The following is a 26682-nucleotide window of genomic DNA, read 5'->3' as shown; positions in this document are numbered from 1 at the left end:
TGTTAGCGGAGCGAAAACGGTAGCATTCCGTTCCCTGAAACCGGTCAGCGAAATCTTTTGCACGTTCAGCGAAGACGGAGAATAGAGGGAAAAAAGAGAGGGAAACGAGGAAACGAAAGAGAAAAAGAAGAAGGTAAAACGATGTGCTGTCGTCGTTTCTCGTTCGTTAGACGAGAGAATGATATAATTCTATCCATTCGAACCGGCCAGCACCAGCAGCAGAAGCACTTTTGCACGTTGGCCGCAACTGCGTTGTAGGGAGGATCGGGGAGGCGAAAAACGAGGGTGAACAAGCGAGAGATCGAGACGAAGGGATATCGAACGAGAGAGAGAAAGAGAGAGAGAGAGAGAAAGTTAAAAAAGAAACAGAAAATGAGACGAGACGAAAGAATACTGGATCTCTCTTTCATTGAACAAAGCCAACGATAGCTGGGTATACCCCTAAGCTATACCCCACCATACGGCTACACAGCAAACCCCCACCATAGAGGCGGCCAACTTCTCCCTACCCACCCCGCACACCCACGAGGTTCCCCCACCAGTAGAACGGCAGCGTGGATGTCGTCGCTAAACTGCCACGGGGCCACCGACCCCTCCCCAGGCCCCTCGGCCTCGGGTCACGGCCACTGTCCTCGCAGAGAATCAGCAGCACGAGGGAGGCGAACCCTGTTGTTCTCTCTCTTTCTTCATCTTTCCTTCGACCTCCTCTCTACCCCTTTCCGACTCTTTCACCGATGCTTTATGCGTATGCGTGCGCCTGCGTGAGCTAAATGCGTGCGCAGTAAACACATATTAGGGACGCGTGATAGGGGTGGGTTTTTTTTTGTTATTTTCACTTGATTTTTTAAATACGAATTCAACGATGATGCGAAATTTGGAAATTAGTACAACTACTGATTTTATTATTACGTGGATTCGTCGTGGAATCATTTCTTCGATCGAGAAAACAAAAATGCGTTAAAACCAAGTTACTTAAAAAGGATATGTTTGAAGATGCTCGTAAAAATGTTATGTAAATAATCTCGTAATACGTATAATCATAGAAAAATAGAAAAACAAAATAATCGTAAATCGATGTTTTGACATTATGATACGAATTAACGCGATTCTGATTATGCGAGATGATACGTGAAAATAAATTTCTCCTACTTTTTCTGCTCTTCTCTCGATGACGAATCTGCAAGCGTAACCGATGCGTTTAGGTTCAACGACATGCGCGTCACGTCACTACAAGTCACGACGCGATACGTCACTTTACGGCATAAACGATAGAATATTATGCGAAGAGGTAAGCGACGCGTTCGTATGACTGAGAAAAAAAACATTACAAAATTTGTACTCATTATTGATCAAATCATATTAATCTTCTATATATATATAAATTTACACATCACGATTCTCTACGGTCTTGATATGATAATGAAGAGAATAACAGTAGACTTCTATTCAAATCAATTTAGAAGAGAAAACGATTTAAATTTCAAAATTTAAATTTACAAAGATTTCGTGAAAATCTACATTTGATTTAAGCTTTGAATTCTATCAAGTGAAAATACACAATTAGAAAAACGGATTATACGATACGAAACGATTACATCGATTATTAGTATAAAAATTAGCTCGACATACATATTGTATTTAAATTTATATGTATTTAAAATCGAAAAATATTTAAACCAATTTTTGTTTTTGATTAAATATATGAAATAATTAACATTTTCATAATTTAATGTTCATATAAATAATTTTAGAATGTGAACTTTTCTGAATTTAAATAAGAAGGAATAGAAATACCATTGAAATTGAAACAATAGGTATACGCAACACTGTTCCTTTATTATACGTTACTTCTGAATAATAACAAGTAAGTTGCTTCGCTCTAAATCTCCAATCAGGAACAAATTATCGATTATCGATGACGCTTTGAATAAGTTCACTGACATATAAGCCGATGTCAATAAACATTTCTCTTAACTATCATTCGATTACGTACCATTCTCATTTAATCTACGTTAATTTCGAAAAAAAAAAAAAACCGATTATGCTCCTGATACTTTCTTTGTACACTGCAGGATTATTTCTTACGATGATGACGTCATTTAAGAAATCGGAAACTGGTTTCACTCTTCTTTTATCGCGAATAGAATACGATAATGCACGCGTGTAGGAGTAGTTTCTTATACCAGTCCTGTCTTTACCGGTCAACGTAGTCAACCATGATGTTGGCCGTAATTCAAGTCCGAATATTTCATCGGCGGTTGTTTACTTTTTCCGAGAATTTCTACCATTCACGAGGAAATATTGAGTTTACATGGCGAATCTCGAAGCGCCACTCGGTTCAAAAAAAAAGAACTTTCATAAAAAAAGAGACTGTGATCTGTGCCGGCAAAGATAAAACAAGAAGAATTCTTCTCTTCTGATCTATGTCTTCTGAATTGATTTCTTCTGTAAGATTACTGTTTTTTTCTTTTTTTTATGAAACATTAACATGTCACAGATAAGAAACGCGGATGTAATAATTGAAGAGCGTCATTGATCTTGTGTAACGATTATCGTGAAGAGATTTGCGAATCGTGGGCGTTAACTGCATAACTATTCGTAAGCATTTGTTACCGTCGCTCGAAGAGAAGAGAAAGTTCGTTGCAATGAGGTGACAACCCGATATTTTTATCTTGTAACGTTATATGTAATATTTTATGGTGAGTACATCCGTAATCGGCGAGGATTACACTTCCAACTTTCCTTGGAACGTGTTACATCGTAAAATATATCGACTATAAATTTTTGATGACATTTTTTAATTCCCAAATTATCTTCAAATTTTGTCTACGATCGAAAATCAATTAATACTAATAAAGAAGTAAAACATTTTGTGATAGGTAAGGTCAACCCTGAACCTCGAAACAACTAGAAAAGATAGAATGACTCACGCAAATCAATATCCCTCCAGGCATATTTACCGTTTATATCCAAGAAAAGCATGGTATAGTACATTTGATTTGCGGATAAATGTATTTATCTTTTACAATTTTATCAATACAGCATCGTTAATGCACACGTTTCGAAGGGAGCTCGTTGGAATTGGCATCTCAGTCGGTAAGTCAAATAAAAACATTCGACGCAACTGGAATGAAACGTTCCAATCATAAAATTCGTAAAAAAGAAATGCTGATAAGAATATTTTACTGTGACATAAAGTAAAAAATAATTATGAAATTATCTATACCAGTTAATGAAATAGATCATTATATTCATAGATCTTAAAATTACAAGACAAAAATCATTAAAAGAGTCTTTATTTACAAATTGCAAATCATAAATGATAGATGAATTATATATTCAATAAAAATTTTCATTGAGTTTTTCGGCACACGCACTGTTCACATGTATTACGACCGTTCAGAAAGAACCCTGACAGTGTTTCAATCGATTAGGTGCACCCAAAGGGGGAACCACAAGCAAGGGGAAACATGCAAAATATAAAGCCGTATAAATTTAAATGGCACTCGTCCAAACAACATGAAGAAAAGAAGAACGAGAAGAAAATAACAATAAACAAAAATGTAACTATAAAATGTAACTATAAAATAAACAAAATGAAGAAATTGATTGATTATTAGATCAGACAAATTAAAATTCCAGATAATAAAATGCGTTTTTATATTATACGATACAATCCCATCAAGAGTTCGTGCGAGTACATTAACCTAAAACAAGGCGAACACTCTCCCGTACCTCTGCTTCACTTGTTTACATATAAAAGACAGAGAATACAAGGAAAGAAAGAGAAAAAGGAAGAACAGAACTATGAGCATTTTACTATAGATAGACGTAAACAATGAAGAAATGGTTGGAGGAGCAAGGACTTAACTTGGATATATTTTTTCTATGGTTAAAATGTCACTATATATCGTGGATTCAAATTTACAGCTATCGTAATATTGAAAAATCTTTTCCATTCTTTTATAACAAGAAAGCTTATTTTCATTAAGATTCTTAAATTATTTATTTATATTTGATAACAAATTCGATTAAAATTCAAACATTTAATTCCGATTAAAAAATATACGATTTGAAAATCATCTTTCTATCATTAAGGTACAAGGCAATACTAATGGATTCGTTGTTATATTACAAGGTTAAGCGAGTTCGGAGACCTGATTGGCTGAATAACTATCGAATACCTTCATGTGAGAACATATTCATACGAATATTCTCCTCACGATTCAGATAATCTATTCTTTTCTATAGTATCTAATAATAGAAATAACTTCAAGTGAATAGTTTCAAAAAGTTATATATACCATGATTATTACACAATAGAGTACGCGTCTATTACAATTATTATAGTAAACAAATTAAGATCAATACAAAATTTAGTATTAATACAATTTAATATTGCAATATGCAAAACTGCTTTTCTAATACATATTATTACATATTACATATTATTAAACGAGATTATTAATTTCTTCATTCTAAATAGAACTATCGATTTAAATAGCAATGTTGTTTACAAGTTATAAGTAGTAAATAAGTCTAAAATAAAATATTTTACTATGAAACAATATTGATAAGATACATAATAAAATTAAAAATTGATCATGGAAATAATTAAAACTATATATATATATATTTTTTAAGAATTGAATATAAATTACTTTAAATTTCAGTATATTATACAAAAATATTCGAATGTTTACTAATGTTTACTATAAAAAAATAGTAATAGTTAATGCACAATTATTGCACAAATAATAATGGAAATATAATTTTATTAACTTTCAATAAAAGAATTAAATTTTGAACCTGTCGAAAAATGAACAAAATATATTCAATATTCACATTATTCTATTTCACTATTATAATTTAACATACAGTGAAAACAAAAGATCATAATTTTTTAATATTATTAATTGAATTATTTAAAAAAAAACAAAAAAAAACAACGCCAATAAGAGAGAGATGCGAAATAAAAATACACCGTTACACACTAATCGTTATATTCATTATGTATAAAATAATCAGAAAATTATAAAATACCATCATGGTATAGAAACGCAAATTTATCAATATTTTCTGTTATTTATTATTTATGTATTTTATGCAAATTAAAATACACGAGTAACATCAATGATTTCTACGAACGAATTGAGTTGTCCCCCTCCTGAAACTTCGTCCCCTATAAACATGGAGGTTTCCATTGTAGAATAAAAATCTTTGGAACAAACCTAACCTATAAATTCGCAATGTTCGGAACTTTTATTGCGTCGAAGAAAAAAGAAACGTTACTTTGAAAAAAAAAGGTTAAATTGAACGAAAATAAATACCATATCGGCCCCCAAATCCTTCATGTCGCAGTAAAGGAAAAGATCCCCCGGTGGTTTCATCCAGTCGCCTGTACTCGTGCCTGCTCCCTGGCCGTACCCTACACCGAAACTCTCCACCGTCTCCAAGGTACCCTCGGCACGGCGCGTCACCTTCGAGAGATTCACCGTTAACCCCGTGATACACCAACAACGCGAACGAAAAATTGAACACACACTCTTTAGCACGCACTATCCAGTAAACGAGGCTATTTTGGAGCAGATTCGTAGAATTTCGATGATGTGTTGTTGAAAAATTAGTGAATCGTACGTCAACGGCGGCGTCGGGGCGCGGACGCCGATTCAGCCGGCACTGAATACACACCACTCCTGGTTGTTTTCACGTTCGTTTTTCCTCTCTAAACAGGCAGACCTCTTGTAAACGGAGCACACCACACCGCTGGCCGAACAATACAAATCGCGGCACCACAGACGGGAGTGTGAGAGAGAAAGAAAAGCGTTCGGCCGCCTGTCAAACAGTTCGACACCTCGGGTGCCTCGATGCTGCCACTGCTACCTATGCTCCTCTCTTCTTCCTCGTCCTCTTCCTCCTCCACCTCCTCCTCCACCACCGCCGCCGCCGCCGCCGCCGCCGCCGTCACCTCCTCCACCTCCTTTCTCCTCTCGCGCACTTTGCACACTCACTCCGCGAATTCGCGTTTATTTACAGGGGGAGTAAGTCAATTATATGTTCTTGCCTAAATTCACGTCCGTCCTGACATATCGTGAGATGCGTCGTTATCGGGCGTTAAAATAACGCTCGGCGTCACGATGCTCTTACTTGTCTCTCCTCGAATTTTCGTTAACCGGCCTCTCTCTTCGATAGAGACTGCCCTCTTAACCGAAACAAAGAACGACGCTCGAACGGAGTGCCCTCTACCGAGTACTTTGATAATTATATTCCGTTTTGCGAATGCTACTAACCAATCATCGTTCTTCTCATTTTGCACGACCTCTCACGACGACCGGATGAAAATTTGATTTTAGTTAAAGTAAATTTACTTGGCCTGACTAAATATTAACGTCATGAATGAAGGACAATTGTATCTCAAATGTAATGTGTATTGTTAAATTTTCAAAAATTGTCTATATGCAATATAATATGATTTTGATAACAAATATATATATATAAATAAATATATATAAATATATATAAATAAATATATTTTTTTACGTACAAATTATTCTCCAAAATATAATATTAAAATTAAAAATTAAAAATATTTACACTAAAATATAAAAAAATTTTTTTATTCTTTATGAATATTCTCTACAAATATTCTATTGATATTCAAAAGAATTATATCTATTAAAAAAAATAAATTTTTATGCAATTTAATTATTAGCAAAACAATTACGAAAATAAATTTCAATAAAAAAATAATAAGCAAACTAAAAAATAAATTTTGTATAAAGAACTAATGAGAGCAAAATTTGTATGTAAAATATATAAAATATAAAATATTGTAAAAGAACATTTCGTATTTAAAATAAACAAATATTAAAAAATGTAGTGATATTTCTTTAAAAAATTATAAAATAAATAGAAGCACTTATGCTTCCTTTTAAATAATATTCTTTTAAATAAATAAATTTTTCCATTTCAACTCCATTTTTCCATTTTCAAACAATTAAAAATTATTGCTTGTTATTGTTAATATTTTGTTCCTAATATTATTTTTCGAAAAAATTAATACATAATAAACATTTTTAATTATTACTATCAATCTCAATGGTATATTCTTTATTCTTAATATATTTAATTTTGGTTTAATTTTCTACTTATATAAATAATAATTAGAATAAAATTTACAATGAATTATTTCGAGCGAAAAATAATGCGTAATTATACAGAATTATAAATTAGTAAATAATATTTCAAATATTTTTAAACTATTAAATATATTTTCTTATCAAAATATATTAAATATATCTTGAATAATTTATATTTTTAAGTACAAAATTATTTTGTTTTATTATTTAAAATTTTGAAATCTCTTTATATATAAAAAAAACATTTTCTTTATGCATTTAAAAAATGAAAATTTTTTTAATGTTAATATTTAATAATATATTAAGATGTATAATAAAAAAAGATTATAAAATATATATATATATATATATATATATATACACATTTAAAATAAAAATTTTTTATATTAATATTTAATAATATTTTAAAATATATAATAAAAAGAGATTATAAATAATATATTAAGATTTTATATATTATTTAAATTTTATTTAAATTAAGCTATATATCGGGAAAATAATTATCAGAATGAAGTAAAAAAAAAAATTATATATTTCAATGCATTGTATATATTATATATATTATATATATAATATACATAATATAATATAATATATAATTATATATAATATAAAATAATATAATATATATAATATTATATCTATATCTATATATATTATATATATTTATATATATTTTTATATATATTGTTTAATTTATTAATAATTTAATAAAAATAATTTATCCATTTAAAAAAAATATTAGAATTCAACAGATTCATTTGCAAATCTATCTATAATTTTTTATTATTATTAAAAGTATTAAAGTATTAAAATGATTCATAAGAAATATGCTTACCTGGCCATTCCTGAACTGTTGTTGTTGTTGTTGTTGTTGATGATGAAAGAGAGCAACTTGTTGTTGTGCTGTCATTTGATTATTAAGATAAACTAAATGTTCTGTTCCTGGTGCTCCACTCTGTCCGGCATAAAAAATGTAACTATTAATTTCCAAATTCCAAAATAAAAAATAAAATTTGTTCTATTAATAATAATATTAAGAAATATATAAATCTTACTTTAAGTTGCATTGGATGGATTTCATAAGGTAGATGAACATTGTTCATAGTTTGTAGACCTAATTGTTGAGGTTGATTCTGTTGTGGTACACTCAGTTTAGTAATGGGATATTTCCATTTTTCTGGATTCTAGAAATTATTTAAACAATCAAAAAGATAGATATATATTTATCTATAAAATTATTTACTTATTGTCTACTTATCTTTCAAAGTATTGAAATATTAAATTTAATAATTTTTTTAAATAATTGTGTATGTATGTGTTATTTACATATAATATATTTTGATTTTAAATGTTTAGTTTACTTACATTATCGATAATAGCATCATCTGCAAGAGCCCAAGCACGGGGTGCTTGTTTTGTTTGAAATGTTGAAGATTGAGCATTAAATTCTGCTTCTGTTGGTCGTTGAAATACATAACCCACCATAGCATCATCTTGAGTTCTGTTCACACCTATTTGATGCGTTTGACCAGGTTGTATACGCATACTGTCACCACCAGCCATTACTTGACCACATTGCTCTGCATCCTGTTAATAAAAAATTATTTCCATTTTCTTCATTATTATTATCATATTTATATTATCATATTTATATTAAATTGATATTTATATAATTGATAATTAATAGTAATTTTTATACATAAAATCCATATAGATTTTAATTAACACATTCTTTTGGATAATATATAATACTCCAAAAAATTATAATTATTACTTATTAGTTTATGTGTAAACAAAAAGTATTATAGTAAATTATAATAAATAGAGTATTATAGTAAATTCACTCAAGATTATAGAAATATTAAAAATTAATCCATATAAAATAAAATATATTGTTTAATTTATTATATATATTAATATATATATTATATATTATGTATATTAATATATTATGTTTATTTAATTAAAAAATAATAGAAACAAAAAAAATTTTTTGATATTAAGATATATATAATAAAATTATTAAATTTATACAATATAAAGAAATTAGTACAATATAAAGAAATATGCAAGATTATTTCTTATTTCACTAGAGTATCTAAATTGATTAATGCAACCAAAACATCTTCATTTCTATAGAACAATCTGCCATGATGGATCAAACAAAGCATAAGCATATGCAATACTCATGCATATGTACAATAAAAAATCTTTTTCCTATCTTTCAACAATAGAATAGAAATTCTTGCATAATTAATGATATAATAAATAAAAATGAAATAAATAAAATAATCAATTTTTAAATTATCATATAAAATGAAATATTTTACAAAACATAAAATGATATTATAAAAAAACAAAATGATAGGTTATGACATTTTTGATTGACGAATAAAACATTGTTATATTAAAATGGTTTACGACATATATTAATTATATGATAGGAAAATACAAAAAAAATTAAAATAGGTGCATACCGTAGGTATATGTCCATTTGCGGAAGGGTGGTGTAATTGCATAGAAGGTGCCGGTTCACCCGCAGCACCAGCGCTACTCGCACCGAGCCACTTCATCGTTCTGTCAATTTGTAGCACTGCTTCAGGCTCGATGAACAATGATCAAACAGATAAGAGGTACCCTCACTCTGTGAAGGTTAGCTCACTCAGAACCGGCGTCTGGAGCTGAAGGTAGAATCATCCGCTATGTCTGTTCTGCGAGCATGTTCTACGTGTAATTCTTAACAATGTGATATCTTCATTATTTTCACAACGATGAGAAAGATGATGATAACGAGAATAGTCACCAGAGAATCGTATTTATGAAGCTACGATTGAACGCCAGACAGTACAGCAATGGCAGCTGAGACAACGGTGCTGCCGGAATTTTGACAACACTGTCGGACACGGAAAACAAGAACACAAAGAGAATTGTCGAATGGACGTAACTTAGACTATACGACTTCTCGAGTTTTATTAAACGGCACAACCGCTTCTGCGACGGATGAACGAAACTGAAGGGATGCCGGAGAAAAAAAGTGAAACATGCAAAAAACGACAACTGCTTGTTCATCAACGGGCGAGAGGGAATTAGGGGTAGGAAAGTAGAGGGGAGGAAGCGAAAGATTCACAAAATTATATTCTTTGTATTGTCGTTAATACTACAAATTCTTTTCCCCAAACCAATAGCAGGTACAATAATGATAATGTTCTTTTTTCGATTTATGTACGTACAAGTTTCACGTCTAACTATGATGACTATACTCACGATCAATTGACAAATAACTTTTGTTTCTTTTTATACTATTTAATCTTTTTACGATTATTATATACGATTCGCTTTTTCACACATGCATCCCGTAAAACTAAAGCTTAAAATATACTATTCACAAGTATGTACATCGAAGTACAGGCACACAATGTGCGTCCACCGGCATACGCGTGTTTCGCGCGCAAGGATGCTGCGCGATTTTCGGAAGGGATTCAGAAGATAGGAGGGGAGGGGAGGATAAAGAACCAACCCGCGTTTAGAAATACTGCGACACGATATAACCCAATACGTTATTTCTGTCAATTTTCCTACCCGTTACTTTTTGATTTAATTTTTGCTTTCACCTTATTAATCAATTTGTTAATAACTTTAAAATAACGTTTAAACAAAAGTTTGTGGACTTTGTTTGGCGTTAATCGTCCATTCACATTTACACAATGCCGTACTTAAAATGTCAAGATTTTAGGTTAACTATAAAATTATGCATGAAATAAATAGATTGCAGTGTTTCATACTAAAATTAAACGTACCATTTTTACCGCCATCTAACATAACATTCACATTTTAAATTTATTTCATTACTATGTTATTTGCATTTGTAATATTTTATATCATAATTTTTCAAATATTTTATATCATTAATTTTTCAAATCACAATATAATTATTCTACTTTTAAAAATAATGTGAAAATATATATGAAATATTATTAACAGTAAATTTTGTATATTTTATAAAAATAATTTATTAAATGAGAAAACAATTATAATATTAATTTTATTCATGAAAATTATATTCTAGTATTGTAAAACCTAGCTATTGGTTAAAATTCTTGATTCTATTTCAGTGCAAACTCCTCATAATATATATAGATTATAACTCATACTACTGAGGCTTGCCACATGAAACAGTGTTTAATGACTGTAGCCGCATATGAAAGCAAATTTGATATAAAGAATTTGTTCCTATGATTACTTTAATAATGACAAATGTTTCTTATTCCATGTTTCAAATATTTTTATAAAGATGTGAAAATATTCGGTAAGATTGATTTTTATTTAATTCGTTAACATTATTTATTTACGTTAATATTAATTTTTAATAACTTTATAATATTTTTTGTACTATATTATTTCATTTCTTTTTTAATTTCAATTTATTGTGTGTCATAATTATACGTACATAATTTTTTATTAAACTAATTTTATTAAAAATAATTTGCATTATTATTATGAAGTTATATCTATAATATCCATTTTTTAATTGCTTAATAAAAAAGTTTAAATAAATATTTTATATACTATAGAATATTATACTACAATATAAATATTTTATTTTTGTTATATAACAATTGTTATATCATAAAATTTTTCATTAAAGGAAATGATAATTTTATATTTATAGATGACGTAATGCAATTGATTAAATATCATAATTCTATTATTACAATATAAAATGGCAACATTTTGGTCAGGAAGACCTGGTTGGTTAGGAAAAGTAGGATTAGCATTATTAGCTACATGGCTTTTGATATTAATAATATCAGTATCACATATCTTTAAAACTAATAATTTATCATCTAATAATGAAAGTCCTACAAATAAAGAAAATGCTCAACGTTTAGCCCAAATGGTTAATGATTTTGAAATTCTTAAAAGACAAAATGAAGCATTAAAAAATATAGTTTTAGGGTAAGTTTATAATAAAAATTATAAAAATAGACAGATTTATTTGAAGTTTAAAACAAAGAGCATTGTGATCTTTTGGTTGTACAGGATAACATAATTTCCAGAGAAAGATCAAAATCTATTCAAGGAGATCATTTAGGTTCAATACAAGAAAAACTTGAAAAAGTTTCTATTTATGAAGATTTGTTGGATCATCAAGATAATGTAAAACATGGTATTCCTTCTTCTGAATATGAAGAATTAAGACGAAGAATAAGAAATAATGTTCAAGAAATGTGGTAAATATAATGTTTAAAATATATATTATCATTTTATGTAAAAAAAATGAGAATATTATATATAATACAATAATGTTTTAAATAGGTATTATATTAATGCAGAATTAAGTAAATTTAGGAAAGGTATTGATAAACTTAATTATGATCAAAGAGAAAAAAGAATACAAGATACATTAAAAAATACTTGGGATCATAAAAAATCTCTTACAATAGACATTGATAGATTAACAAAAGCAGATGGTTATGATGAATGGCGTAAAAAGGAAACAAAAGAATTATCTGATCTTGTACAAAGAAGATTCAAATATTTACAAAATCCTAGTGATTGTAATAAAGCAAGAAAATTGATTTGCAGTTTAAATAAAGGTTGCGGATTTGGTTGCCAGGTAAATGATATATATATATATATATATATATATATATATATAATATATGATATATATATAAAACATTATAACATATTAATTATAAATTAATTATATATTTTAGATTCATCATATTACATATTGCTTTTTGGTTGCTTATGGCACAGAAAGAACTTTAATAATTAGATCTAAAGGTTGGAGATATCATAAAGATGGTTGGGAATCAGTTTTTAAGCCACTTAGTGATACATGTGTATCTACAAATGGAGCATCACATGCTAATTGGCCTGGTGATTCTTCTAAACAAGTTATTTCCTTGCCAATTGTAGATAATGTTTATCCAAAACCAAGATATCAACCACCAAGTGTACCAGCTGATTTAGCATCAAGATTAGAGAAACTTCATGGCCATCCCCTAGTATGGTGGGTAGGTCAAGTTTTGAAATATTTAATGCGACCTCAAGAACACGTAAAAAAAATGTTAGATGATGCCAAAGAAAGGCTTGGTTTCAAGAAACCTATTGTTGGAATTCATGTACGCAGAACTGATAAAGTTGGTACTGAAGCTGCTTATCATGATATAGATGAATATATGATTAAAGTTGATCAATATTTTGATGAACTTGAAACGAAACCAGAAGTGAAAAGAGTTTTTTTAGCAAGCGATGATCCGAAAGTAATTACAACAGCGAGAAATCGTTATTCTAATTATGAAATAATAGCAGATCCAGAAATAGCAGAGACAGCTTCAGTTGCAAAACGATATTCAGATTCTTCTTTACAAGGAATAATTATTGATATACATCTTTTATCCGAATGTGATTATTTAGTATGTACGTTCAGTTCTCAAGTATGCCGCGTAGCATATGAATTAATGCAAACGTATTATCCAGATGCTTATAATCGTTTTGCATCATTGGATGATATTTACTATTATGGAGGTCAAAATTCACATCCTCATCAAGTTATTTTAGATCATAAACCAAGAAAAGATGGTGAAATTGAATTAAAAGTAGGAGATTTAATTGAAGTTCTTGGAAATCATTGGGATGGTTACTCTAAAGGATATAATATCAGAACTAGTATGACGGGATTATTTCCTAGTTTTAAAGTTAAAAATCCAGTAGATGCTGTAGATTTTCCAAAATATTCAAACGTCCCTTTGAGAGAAAATAAAAATGAATAAAAATATACTTTAAATTTGTAGTGATCTTGAAAATATTCAGATTGCTCGAAAAAGAAATAACTTGCCTTCATATTTCAATTGTTAAAAACAGTAAAAACTTCATAACACGTATATATATATTTTACTACTAATAAGTGACAAATTTAATTCTCATAAATTATTATGAATCGTGAGACAAAAAGCGAGTTATTCTATTATTGCCTATATGCACATATGCACATACATATGTGTATGTTGAATTTTAAGAAGACCGTATATAAATATTCGTAAAAAATATTATAGAAAATTTTGAATAAGTTTACGATCTTCTTACAAATTAAACTAATAACATAAACATTTAAAAACATTAAAAATGCAAAGCGATATAATTATAAAAATTTTTATATATTTTGATTGAAGTTAAAAATTTTAATCGTTATTTTAATAAGAGATTTTATTAGAATGTGACTGTATTAACGTATTAAATTGCGAATCTTTAGCAAACTGAATGTATGTTTTTTACCTAATGCATTTATATAAGGTATAAAATAGATTCAATTGATATGCAATATAGACAAAAGTTATTTGTGCCAATGCACTTGATTCTTGAAGTATTATTTATAATGACAAGCCAATATTTAAATAAAATCTATATAATATGTCAATTTTTATAATATATGAACAAAATGTTTACATTATTATTTAATCTGACATTTTTTTAATAAGGGCTTGCATTATTGTTCATTATAACGTACAATTTGTATATAAAAATACGCAATACAAATTACGTATATGTAATTTTTTGATAATAATAGAGCTTATACAAAAACGCATAACAAATATTGCATAAATTACATATGATAAGCCTGAAATGCATAGACATCGAGCTGGGCTTGAGGCCTATCTTATATATATAATTAAGAATGTTTCTTGTATACATATTGTAATATATTTTATACTGTACCAAACAAATGAGAATTGTTATTATATTATAAAATCTGAGTTTGGTTTTTAATAAATATTTAATTCATGAATTTTGTAGTTTCTTTTTTAATTTTCATTTTAAGATTAAAAAAAAAAATGTGAATATTTGTAGATTTTAATATGAATTTCAATATCGAAATATATCATTACGAATTGATAACATAATTAATTTTATAGTTTTAAAAATTTATATTTTAATTTTAAAATATTTTAATTTCAAAAAAAATGATAAAATTAATTATTACTATAAACAAAAAATTAAAAAATAGAATAATAATTTTTATATAACAGTTTTCTTATTTTTTTCTTATTTTGAATGTATATAAAAAATTTTGAATTAAAATTTATAAACTTCTAGTTATAATTTTTATATAATTTTAAGATTGGTATAATTCAATATACATATGTAACATATGTCATTACAATGTCAGTTTTATTACATTATTAGTACAAAATCATAATAGTGTTTGATATGTGACATGTTAAATTTTAAATTAATTTTAAATTTACAATTATATGCGGGAAAGATTATAAAAAATGGACAAAATTTCTCGTATATATAAAATTGAAATACCTATATTAATTCGTGTTTTCTGTAAAAAATATAATCAACAAAGGTTAGAATTTAAAAATATTGTATTTAAATACATATATTAGTTAAGTTATATAAATTAATTATTAGTGTATTTATTAAAGATGTAAATGTACTTATTACGAAGAATTACAAATATCTCCAAATGCAACTCAAAAAGAAATAAGAGATGCCTATATTAAATTATCAAAACAAGTGAGCCATTCTTTTATTCTTATAAATATTTATAAAATATTACAAAAGCAATGTTTTATTTTCAATATATTTTCAATATTTTTTTAGATGCATCCTGATAATAATAATACTGGAAATCATGATGATTTTGTAAAATTAAATGAAGCATATAATATTTTAAGTAATGAACAAAGTAAACATATTTATGATATTGATTTAAAATCTAATAATATTTGTACAAACAATTTTTATCAAGACACTAGGTATATTTTTTAACATTTCTTTTCAATGATTATTTGACAAAATTATTATAATTATATTTATGTTATATATAAAATATATTTTCAGATCTAATAATCAATATTATAATGCATATAACATACATTATTCAGCAGAAAAGAAAGAAAATTATGAAAAAAAGAAAAAAAACACAACAATCTTTTGTATATTTCTTATAATTATAGGAATATTTTTTCAAATAATTCGTGTTATTTCATGGTCAGATCATAATAAAAATGCAGCATTACAAAAAAGTGCTGAAATTCAAATGGAACATGAACAAAATATGAAAATATTTGAAAATAAAACATTTGAAGAAAAAGTACAAATTCTTGATAAAATGATTAAAAATTACAATATATCTGTAGATGATCCATAATACATGATCTAAATGTATTTATTTATATTTTATTGTAGTAAAATTCTAAAAGTTATTTTTTATAGAATTATATGTTTGTATTTATTTTTATAGAAATATATTTGCAAAAATATGAAAAATATATTACAATTGTGTACAAATTAGAAAATATTATTTTTTTAGATAGAATAGTTTGAAATGTAAATAATTTTAAATATATATATATATATATATATATATATATATATATATATATATATTATAAAACAAATCTATTATTTTACTTTATAAGATTCTAAATTTGAAATCTTTATTTTAATGAAGATTAAAATCTATTATTCTATTATATTCTATTATATGAATAAAATTTTTATTTAAAAAATCGAAAATATTTCAAATTATTTATATATAAATCATGCTATCTTTATTTTCGTGTATAAATTACATAGAATAATAATAAATTCATATATATTTTAGAAATATCCAACAAAGCAAAAACATGTAACTCATATATATGTTTACATTTCTAATAATGCAATATTCATTTATAGTTTAATGCAATCATATTTATTAACGTGCGCGTTATATATTAAAATATTATTGCTAGCATTTTGGCACGATTCGTTATTAATGTAATGTCACGAGCAAATAATTGTATTATAACCATATTACATTTTAATTTGTACAAAAGTAATAAATAAATTAAAGAAACATTAGAAAAAAATAACTGTACAACATTTTCGTAAATTCGAAAAAGAAAAATAAAATATAAATGTAGAAGTGCGTTTTTAAAAATCATTTTCAATTCTCTATAAACAGGTACTCTTGATTCTATATCTATCGTGTTCACAATTTCTTAATGTACGTAACAATTGCTGTATGTGGAAGTGCTGGAGAAAATATAGGATTACCATCTTCATCTACATAATCTGCATAATTAAGTTCATATATTTGTTCAAAACCAAGTCGCGCGCAAAGTTTTCCGGAAAAATAGGATGAACAGTCGACACGACAAATATGCAAGCCTTTTTCTTTTCCAATTTCACTATAAAGAAAATATTTTTATTAGATATGCATATATAATTATAATACTGAATTATAATACCAACTTAATATATAATACTTCAATAATATAAGCATTCAATTTCATTAAAGCATATGTATACATACATATACATATAAATTGATATAATTATGATTCATTTTACTTCGTTCATGTATATTTCATTAATGAAGAAAACAAAACTTACAGTGTTTTTTCTACAAGCGCTTTGGCAACTCCTTTACCGCGCCAATTTGAATCTACAGACATTATTCTGATTTCCAAAATATTTAATCCTCGAAATTTTCCATCGCGATTTACATTTCGATCTACGTAATTTAATAATCTTAGAATTTTTTTAAATTTTGCATTTTCACATGTAGTTATATATTCTGGTTCTTCGTCATTCGGAGGATCCATCTTTCCTGTATTTAAATAAATATATCAATTAATAATTATATAAACATTAAAATAAACATTTATCAATTAATTAATATAATAATTAAACGTATATATATATATATATATATATATATATATATATATGTATGTATGAATTTTAATGAATATTTTAATATGAATGAGAAGAAAATTGTTTTAATATGTTGATGATAAATTAAATATTATTAATAATAATTACACAATCAAATATTTTGATTTAATATTTGATATTTGATATTATATTGATGATTCCAAATTCTTATAATTTTAATAATGTTTCGATAAGAAATATTCAATATCGATAAAATGAGAATTCTATATTGAGAATTCTAACCTGACAGGTGAATTTTTGAACTTGATTTGTTTGAATGTGTAATTAATTAGATGTGTCAATAAAATAACATAATTACTGCGATTGTGACAACCGATAACGATTAATAGTTACACGCTTACTCGGTATTCTCACAACAATTTATGTAACGTTAAATATGTAGTACCGTTTTATACGATAGGTGTGTCTTTTTCTCTTCGATTCTTTTTGAAATTTTTTTGCGTGATTTATATATTTATTATTATAAATTATAATCAATTTAATCTAATTTACATTTAAATATAATATTAATATAATTTTCTTGTTATATTCTTGTATAATTAAATTATACAATAAGAAAAAATATATAGTAATTTTTAATTAAATATTTAATTAATTAGCTTTGATAAAAATTATTTCCTTATAAATATTATAATTTCTATAAATACTATAATTATCTATAATTTCTATTTTTAATAGTAATTTACGTAATAAATAATAATAAATTTCTTAATGATATTAATTTTCAAACAGGATGATGATTATTTAGAATAGGAGATATCTCATTAATTTTCTTGAAACATGTTATCAAGATCAACATCTTGAGTAACTTTGATAATATATAAGCATCGCTCGATTTTAATTTTAAAAATATTTACATAAATATTTTCATCATTCGTATTTCAAAGTTTGAGTTAGATTTAGGATAGGTCAAGGATAAATAAATTAAATTTAAATCTTGTTATTCGAACTAGTTGTAAATCATAACATATATCAAAATATCCAATGTTCTAGATAAAATTACGAAATAAAATATTTTTTATACTATATTTATATATCATATTTTAAATGTTATTATTTTAAAATATCTACTTATTCCATTATCTTAAATTCATTCTTTAATGTATAAATTTGAGAAATATTTATCGACTCATCACGATTTTATATTCATAGAACTTTTTAACTCATCATTGTTTTCCACTGAAAATAGAACATTCTTGGTATGCGATCGTGTTGTTAACCCAGATTATACATCTGCGTAAACACAATCGTAATGCCAACAGCTTTCGCGTAAATAGCTCAATGAATAGTGAAAACATTTGTTAATTTTTGATACGATATATAGATCAAAGTCTTACCGTTTAATATAACACCTATTATAGCACCGTTCGTCGAGACTGCCATAAGGCTGAGATTATTTTCAAAGGAAGACATGCTACAATATTCTTCCAATTCGAGACAAGTGCTATCCTCGCTTTCTGGTATTAACTCGATCGAATGATTAAGCGGTTCATCTCTGAAGAAGAACCTTCTGAGAAATTTAAGTATTCTAAGCTTATCATCTTTGGTGATCATTTGAATATGATAATCCATACCGATTCTTTCGTCGTTCGCTGAATCCGCAAGCTAAAACAGACAAGAAAAATAACATAAATTACGAAATATACGCGTAACGTGTTATTCTTAAATTTATCTTCGTCGTTTTATTATTAAATCACCATTTAAAATTTAGATAAATGATTAATCTAGTTGGTATTTGGATCATCGCTTAGACAAAGTGGCACATCTGATTGCACGAATTCTGAATAACAAAATATGGTGCAACGATGCATATATAAATAAATGTAACTTAATGCAATCAAGACAATAACAATTCGTTATTTTCGCGTTCACGGGAATTGAATTAACGCTTTCACACAGAACAATTAACGAGGTTTGTTATATTTACGAAGTGTTCTTATTTATGCAACGTTTTATCACATTTATCAATGAATAACATATTTAAAGACTGAACACTTTGATCAGTCGTTTTATACAACGAATACAAGAAATACTAAGTATAAACGAAAGTGATTTATTTTTACGTACGATGTATTCTTGAATAATTTAAAAAAATTTTTTTTTCTAAATTCAATTAATTTCTGAAATTATTTTTGAATAATTTAATCGTACATATATAAAATTACAAATTAATATTTATATTCACGGTATATTTAATTTTTTTTTTTTTACGTCGCAACAATGAATTATAATTATAATTATTCACGATGATGCTAGTCAAGATAAACGAAAAAAGGAAAAAAACATCGTACGAATAAAACTTGTTAGTATGTCAAAACTCGAAATATCGTGGGCTTACCGTGTACTTGACCATTTTTGGCATTTTTTTTGCGAAGTTGGTCTGACTCTTGGCAACATCGATAAGAGCAGAATTATCCATATTCGTGGACAACGCGGTTTCCATGATGATGAATATTCAATGTCTGTTTTATGCGCGTGCTTGAAACCGGTTTCTCCAAAATTTCTCCAGTAATATTCTCCAATCGTAATAATAATCGTCTCGAAAACGAACACGATTTTATTGGTCACCGAATGTAAAAGCACCGGCGAAGTTTGTCAATAACACGAGGTTCGTGTTGACGTCGAGGTGGTAATCTAATACTGCGCTTTGTGATAGGACGTCGTCAGTTCTTATATACGCTCAGTACGGAAAAAAAGCCGCTCTTACAGGTTCAGGGACAAACGGGAATACAGTTTAGGATGTTTACGATAAAAAAAAAAACATCAGGATCTAATGGAAAATACGATCGATTCGATTTCCTGTTTTTAATTCCCTATTCTCGTTCGAGGCATTTTTTCGTCCGACCAATCAATATTTCCGGTTACAAAGATTTTGCAACCGGAATCTATGCGCGTCTTTTTCAAATTGCAAAAGGATATAACACCTTATATAACACCTCGTACATTCGATCATCTTTCGCGATGTCTTCCCGTTAATAATTAATCGCGTGAGTCCTTCTTCTTTTGAGTTTCTTGATTATCATCGCGCTCTATCGAAACAAGATCTAATATACATCGTACACAATCGTATCATAATGTGTGCACACACAATATTATCGTTGCTTAATATGACTTGTAACATAAAAAGGAAAAAGAATAAAATTGTTTTAAGAATATAACGTTCAGGTTGAGACACGCGATCGACGTTCAATAGAAATCTAAAAAAAGAGGAAAATTATTTAGTCGCGCCAATTACTAAGTACTGGTATACCGTGATAGACCCTGATGCACGAATATGATACAAGAATGAATAGTATTAATTAACTTATCCTCGAAACTGCCATGCCATTCCACGAAATCGCGTACAATATTACAATTGTCACGTTTTCCCATTACTCGTACCCGCAAATATCGCAACGTGACACGGAAGTATAACAATTTCGTACGCGCGAGGAGTATCACCATTCCTTTTTCACTCTAAAAATCTTTCATTATTTGCGTCGTCGAAACGAGTGACATTTCGAGAAGTGTGAAGTGCTTAATTTAAGCTCAGTGTACATAAAGAAAAGGGGAAGAAAAATAGATTAAGATTGGAAAATAATTGGTCAATGTTTGCCGATTAAATAGACTCTCTTTCTTCGTATATCGACAAAACGTTGAGTGACATTGAGAAACGATTTTCGAAAAATCATCTCGAAATATCATCTCGAACCACGAGTTGACGCGTTATTCGAACAAGAAAAGATCGCGTTCTATTTAAATTAAAAGTGAGGGGGTTTGCGTCGATTGTCAATGCGCGGCTGGATATCGAATGTAATTCGAATCCGATATCCTCTTTCGAAACTGAAAGTTGATTCGCGCCTTATATCCTTTCGTTCTCTTCTATCCTATCGGCGAACAACAGTTATATACCAAAGTATTATATCAAGTACCAATAAATCTTTCCAATACAAGTAGATAATCGTGGAATGCGTTGGCAACCTATTTCCTCGTCATATAAAAAAAATATTTAATATAAACCAACGTGAACCGGATTCAAGCTGAGATCGTTCACCCGCGATTTATTTATGCGTCCTAAAATATATCGGTCCGAATATTACAATAATTCGTCTAAAATGTAGAAGGAAAAGACACACCTAGGACCGGTCACGGAATTCTCGTCGATTTAAACTCGCGAAGGACAGCGAAGAGAACCGTAACCGTGCCTTAAGTGGCATTCAATGACGTCGGCTTTCAGTTCCTGGGTATCGAGTGTCGTTCTATATCCTCTTTCGACGCGAAGGTGGATTAAAAAAAACGGCAAAAAAAAAAAAAAAAAAAAAAAAAGAAGAAGAAAGAAAAAAAAACTCATTATTATCACTCCTTGAGAATTCTTATTAAATCGAATTCAGCTCGAGTTCCTGACCCATTTTTCATTTACGTTTTCCTACACAGAGACATCCTGTCTCTGTAGGATCCGGCGATCTTTCGATCAGAATCTCCAATGAACATTGTTGAGGCTCTCCGCAACGCTCGACGAGGCAAATACAATCACCGATATCCATAGCCTTTGATCGCGAGATCCGATAAACGAGGCGATCGCTAACGATACGTAGATGAAATATAACAATTGCTCGTTTCCTTCCAGGAATCCTTTCGAACCGGATTCGGTGCAAGGTGTTAAACCGTGAACGCGCCGCTTCTCCGTGATCACGCTGCGCTGATCAAATTTTTCTTTTTTCGCGACACCTTCCCTCTCTCGTGTCTTTTTTTTTTCCCTTTCTTATCGCGTCTTTTCATCGTCCACTTCACGTTTCCACGAGCAAATTTATTACAAATCATTACGTCTCCACTCGAGGAGGAGATTAAACGATAACAGTTGCGAACAAGTTGGAACAACTGCGAGAAATTGCATTTGCGTGATCTCGAATTGGGGATAAAAGAAGGTGGAATAGAAGGAATTGGTTATTCGATTCCGATTAATTTCCATCGTTATTATTGTCATCGCAATACGTGCAATGTATTTACGTTTCCGGTATTAAATTGATTATTATTCATGATTGATGATTCTTAATCGGATTTTTTTTCTTTTTTTTTTTATTTTTTTGCGCGCGCGATCAGAATACGAATTCCTTAAACGACGCATTGAATAATTGCGTATCGAATCTACCATTAATCGGAAGGATATGGAATCCGAGCTGCGCAAATTTCAGTTGAAAAAAATGAAGATAGAGTAGAATAGAGGATGGTTTCCTCTTATTCATTAACCACCCTGCGCTACTTTGAATTTCGATCGAAATCGATTATAAGCGATTTTTTATGTTAATATACGTGATATATTTTGTTACAATGGCAAGCCCGTTAAAAGATCACGATACGTGGTTACGTGTACACATAAACGATTCTCAAACGAGTGGCAGAGGCGGTGCCAGATCCGTAACTGGCAAGCCAATCGGGATAAAGTATACCTTCTCTTGCATTAAAATTGCGGTAATTGTACACACGTAAGTTTTACCTCGAGAATAAAACAACTGGATTTAAAAAATTACGATGCATATTATTGAACATTGTCTTTTCTTTTCTTTCTTTCTTTTTTTTTCTCTTTCTTTTTTTGAACTGTTCGTTCATCCGCTATTTTTTTACACTCGCAAATTTTCGAAATTTGTCCATTCCCTTGTAAAGGGGATTCGTAATTAAAGAGTATCTGGTATATCATCGGATCGATTCTCGCGTATACACTGTATATATTATATATACGTATATATCGAGTGACACATGAGAGTATCTCGTTGATATCCTTGAAACATCGAAGCGTGTATCTATGTAATTTATTCCGTGTAATAAATTCATTAATTGATATTTAAATGTATCAATTAAATCCTATTATAAGTTACAGGAATGCGAAGATTTAATTATTTGAAATATGTTAAGAGAATACTCTAGTACCGTTTAATAATTTGCAATTTTTTTTTTTTTTTTTTTTTATTTCGCAATATGATATGGTTCATTTGGTTCGAACTTCGATACAATGCTGTAACGATTAACTAATGGATCGTAATTAATAATAGATTATATAAATAATTTATATAGTTTTATATAACTTTTTACTATCGTTGAATCATGTTCGTTATAATAATAGAATTAATAACTTTTCTCTCCAAAGAGATATCTGCATAAAATATGCTCCAAGTACAAAAGAAGAGGGAAAAAAGAAAATATCTTGCTCCTCTATCGAATTTACAAGATATACCCGATCATATGATTCAATGCTGAAAAGAGAAAAAAAGAGATAATGGCTATAATATTCAAACAGTGGCCGTGTTTTCAACAATGTTTTCCATTTTTTTTTTTTTTTGCATAAGCTATTTCTATTTAGATCATATCTAATAACGATACTTTGTAAATAAAATATACATCCATGAATATATACGAGAACCGCTTTCTACGCAATACCACGTTTCTTCCAACACAATGTGTAAACGCAAAGAATATGTAAAATGTAGTCCGCACATTTAAAATTAGCATTTCAACTTTGTATCGCGATTAGATCGTACGTCTCGCATTGTTTCGTATCTAATCTTATTCCAGACAGCTGCAAAACTCTATATCTCTCTCCACTATAGTTTCAAAAGGATTTCCTTTCCTTAAAAGAAATTTAAACTTGATGATTATTCAAATATAACCGCACCATCAACAAGTAGTTGAGAATGAAAAATCGCTTCGCGTCCCATCGTGATCGTCACCCCCTTGGAGAGGAAGGCACTTGCCACCTTGAAGACGCCTCGATACGTGACACAAATGATGAAAAGGCAGCGGATGAGTTTACTACTTACCACGTCGTCGCGTGCGGATACCACGCAGCGAACAAAAAGGAATTGATGTACGGTTGCTCGATTATTAGATCCTCCACCGCTCCGTCTCTACTCTTTCGACGTCCTCGACAATACGTGACAATCTTGAATTCCGCGTCGACCTAGCAGGGACCTACGTAGGGAGAGCTGTACCGATTGATGAAAATGCACCTGACGTTTGCTATTAGGATATTTTGTATTTGGAGCACGTGCACTGTTCCGAAAGCGGTAGGCGATATAATCGAATTACAGCTGACACTGGCCGGACGAAACAACTTGTACAGATCAGGTTGTTCGCTTATTTTATATATCTTGCGTTTGCCTGGCCGTTTAAAATTATCGATCCGTTATCGAGTATTCGCTTCATTATTGTTTAACAATCGCGCGATCGCATAGACAAAAATTTGATAACGTTATCGGGCAATTAAATAAGAAATTGTATTTTTCTTTTATTTTTTTTTTTTTCCTTAAGTCAACGGATGGAATATTCTCGACTATTTCTGTCCGAAATAGTATATCGCGAAATACGTTCAAAAATAGAAGGCAAAGGATCAGGCAGAACGTTGCCAATGCCACCGATATATTTAACGATCCGTTCTCGCATTTTCGTTTCATGGAAATGTATACACCTCATCCAACCAGTGAAAAATATTCTCGTTTGAACTCGGCTACCTTTTGCCTATCCAATAAATCTGATGATCGGATTATTACTTTAACACGTGAGAAAATCGATTTATACGTTACGTGTAACGGAATTAATGTCGAATGAACCGTTTTAGTTGGCTATTCTTCCAATCTCTCTCCTTCTATTCGTCGAAGGGAAAGGAAAGATATTAGGAATACGTATAAATATATATATATATACGTGGAAATGGAAAATAATTTTCACCTTAATCTGGCTGGTTATCGCGTTATTATTCGCTTAAAACCGACGAAACCTATTCTATTCGTATCCCCGATGGGACAGTTGGAAAAATTCGACTCGAGGAGATTTCTCGCACGTACCTGATACAGCAATTTCCAACTTTCCAGACGACTTTTCGTGCGTTTTCGAACGCACACGTCCCCTTCAGTCTATCGCCAACTACGCACTGCCAACGTGAGAACAAAGTTGGAGCAAATAGGGAGGGTCATTACCATCCGGCACGGTAATATCCCTTCGACAACAACCCATAGAAAGGGTTAGCCCCCTAGCACTATTTTTCCATTGAATTTGATCAACTCGCGAGATCTGGAACTATCGGTAATTGGGATAAATCCCCGGGACTCGATGGGTCGACCGATCCTCATCCCAGCATCCAGTTAAGCGTAATAAAGTTAACCAATACGATCGTCCGCCGCTTTACAATCTATCCTCTAATATTCGAGCAAGATAAATCTACGGAAATTTTAATTAATCCGTTATCGTGAGATAAACGATTGTTTAATGCCTCGATCCGGCTTGTAAGCTCGTGATAACGATTCATTTATCCGTTCCATACCAGATTACCTTGATCATCATAAATAATATATATATATATGAATTTATTTTAATATGAAAAGAAGATAAGATGAGGCTGATAAAGTAAGGTGATTAAGATTAACACTATATAACCACAAACAAAATAATGAATTGCTAATGGCGGCAGTTTACTTGTTAATTGCCGTAATTACGAAAAATTTGTTTAATTGTTATTTGCAATTATTTGCAATTAATATACATATTACGATGTAAATAATTATTTATTCCAGGATATTAACGAAATCAATTATCGATTCGTCAATTCGTTATGAATCATATCCTTACTTACGTCGATAGAAAAATCGATACTAAAAAACGCAAACGAATGTAGATTAATTGTAATGTTAAAATGATTGTTATGTTAATTGTAATTTAATTGAGTTCGTCCAAACCGTGCGCGGTTAACATAATGATATTGATATTACGCAGCAAGCCGTACTACACTTGCATATCGAAAGGAACGACTTATTATCTGTCTGTAATATTA

The 26682-nt window shown here is 29.2% G+C and overlaps 4 protein-coding genes and 1 non-coding gene across 7 annotated transcripts in view; 2 read left to right on the top strand and 3 right to left on the bottom strand.

Moving 5' to 3' along the window:
- Positions 1-10924, bottom strand: part of LOC408298 (pumilio homolog 2) — a 64826-nt gene extending 53902 nt beyond the window's left edge. Inside the window, exons 1-5 of one of the 2 annotated variants that reach the window (XM_006565991.3) lie at positions 9946-10924; positions 9620-9866; positions 8508-8729; positions 8198-8326; positions 7978-8097 (exon numbers count right to left, since the gene is read on the bottom strand). In XM_006565991.3, the coding sequence (XP_006566054.1) occupies positions 7978-8097; positions 8198-8326; positions 8508-8729; positions 9620-9715 (567 nt within the window). In that variant the 5' untranslated portion in view covers positions 9716-9866; positions 9946-10924. Of the gene's footprint in view, positions 1-7977; positions 8098-8197; positions 8327-8507; positions 8730-9619 lie in introns of both variants that reach the window. The other variant, XM_006565992.3, reaches the window with a different exon arrangement.
- A 342-nt stretch (positions 10925-11266) lies between these two features.
- LOC552522 (alpha-(1,6)-fucosyltransferase) lies at positions 11267-14937 on the top strand. Its single transcript, XM_016914360.2, has 5 exons — positions 11267-11448; positions 11812-12098; positions 12200-12373; positions 12459-12759; positions 12863-14937. Exons 2-5 carry the CDS (start codon positions 11863-11865, stop codon positions 13922-13924), a joined length of 1773 nt encoding a protein of 590 aa, XP_016769849.1. The 5' UTR covers positions 11267-11448; positions 11812-11862; the 3' UTR covers positions 13925-14937.
- A 356-nt stretch (positions 14938-15293) lies between these two features.
- Positions 15294-16392, top strand: LOC102655765 (dnaJ homolog subfamily C member 4). The gene is made up of 4 exons (XM_026443370.1): positions 15294-15504; positions 15584-15674; positions 15762-15916; positions 16002-16392. The coding sequence occupies exons 1-4, from the start codon at positions 15425-15427 to the stop codon at positions 16309-16311; spliced, it is 636 nt and encodes a 211-aa protein (XP_026299155.1). The 5' UTR covers positions 15294-15424; the 3' UTR covers positions 16312-16392.
- Positions 16393-16727: 335 nt separating this feature from the next.
- Positions 16728-25854, bottom strand: LOC409361 (dopamine N-acetyltransferase). 2 transcript variants are annotated; one of them, XM_026443227.1, is made up of 4 exons: positions 25700-25854; positions 19223-19490; positions 17541-17757; positions 16728-17335 (listed from the first exon to the last, which is right to left on the bottom strand). In XM_026443227.1, the coding sequence occupies exons 2-4, from the start codon at positions 19455-19457 to the stop codon at positions 17137-17139; spliced, it is 651 nt and encodes a 216-aa protein (XP_026299012.1). In that variant the 5' UTR covers positions 19458-19490; positions 25700-25854; the 3' UTR covers positions 16728-17136. The 2 variants fall into 2 exon arrangements, with proteins under 2 accessions (XP_026299012.1, XP_026299011.1); XM_026443226.1 differs by lacking the exon at positions 25700-25854 and adding an exon at positions 24677-25043.
- On the bottom strand, positions 21996-22077 carry Mir6046 (microRNA 6046). The gene has a single exon (NR_127321.1). It is a non-coding gene; the product is annotated as a microRNA 6046 (primary transcript).
- Positions 25855-26682: the final 828 nt, after the last annotated feature.

This window comes from Apis mellifera, linkage group LG10 (assembly GCF_003254395.2).
Source record: "Apis mellifera strain DH4 linkage group LG10, Amel_HAv3.1, whole genome shotgun sequence".
NCBI classification, from domain to species: domain Eukaryota; kingdom Metazoa; phylum Arthropoda; class Insecta; order Hymenoptera; family Apidae; genus Apis; species Apis mellifera.
Note: the sequence above shows the minus strand (reverse complement) of the source record. Positions and strands in the feature narration are given on the sequence as shown.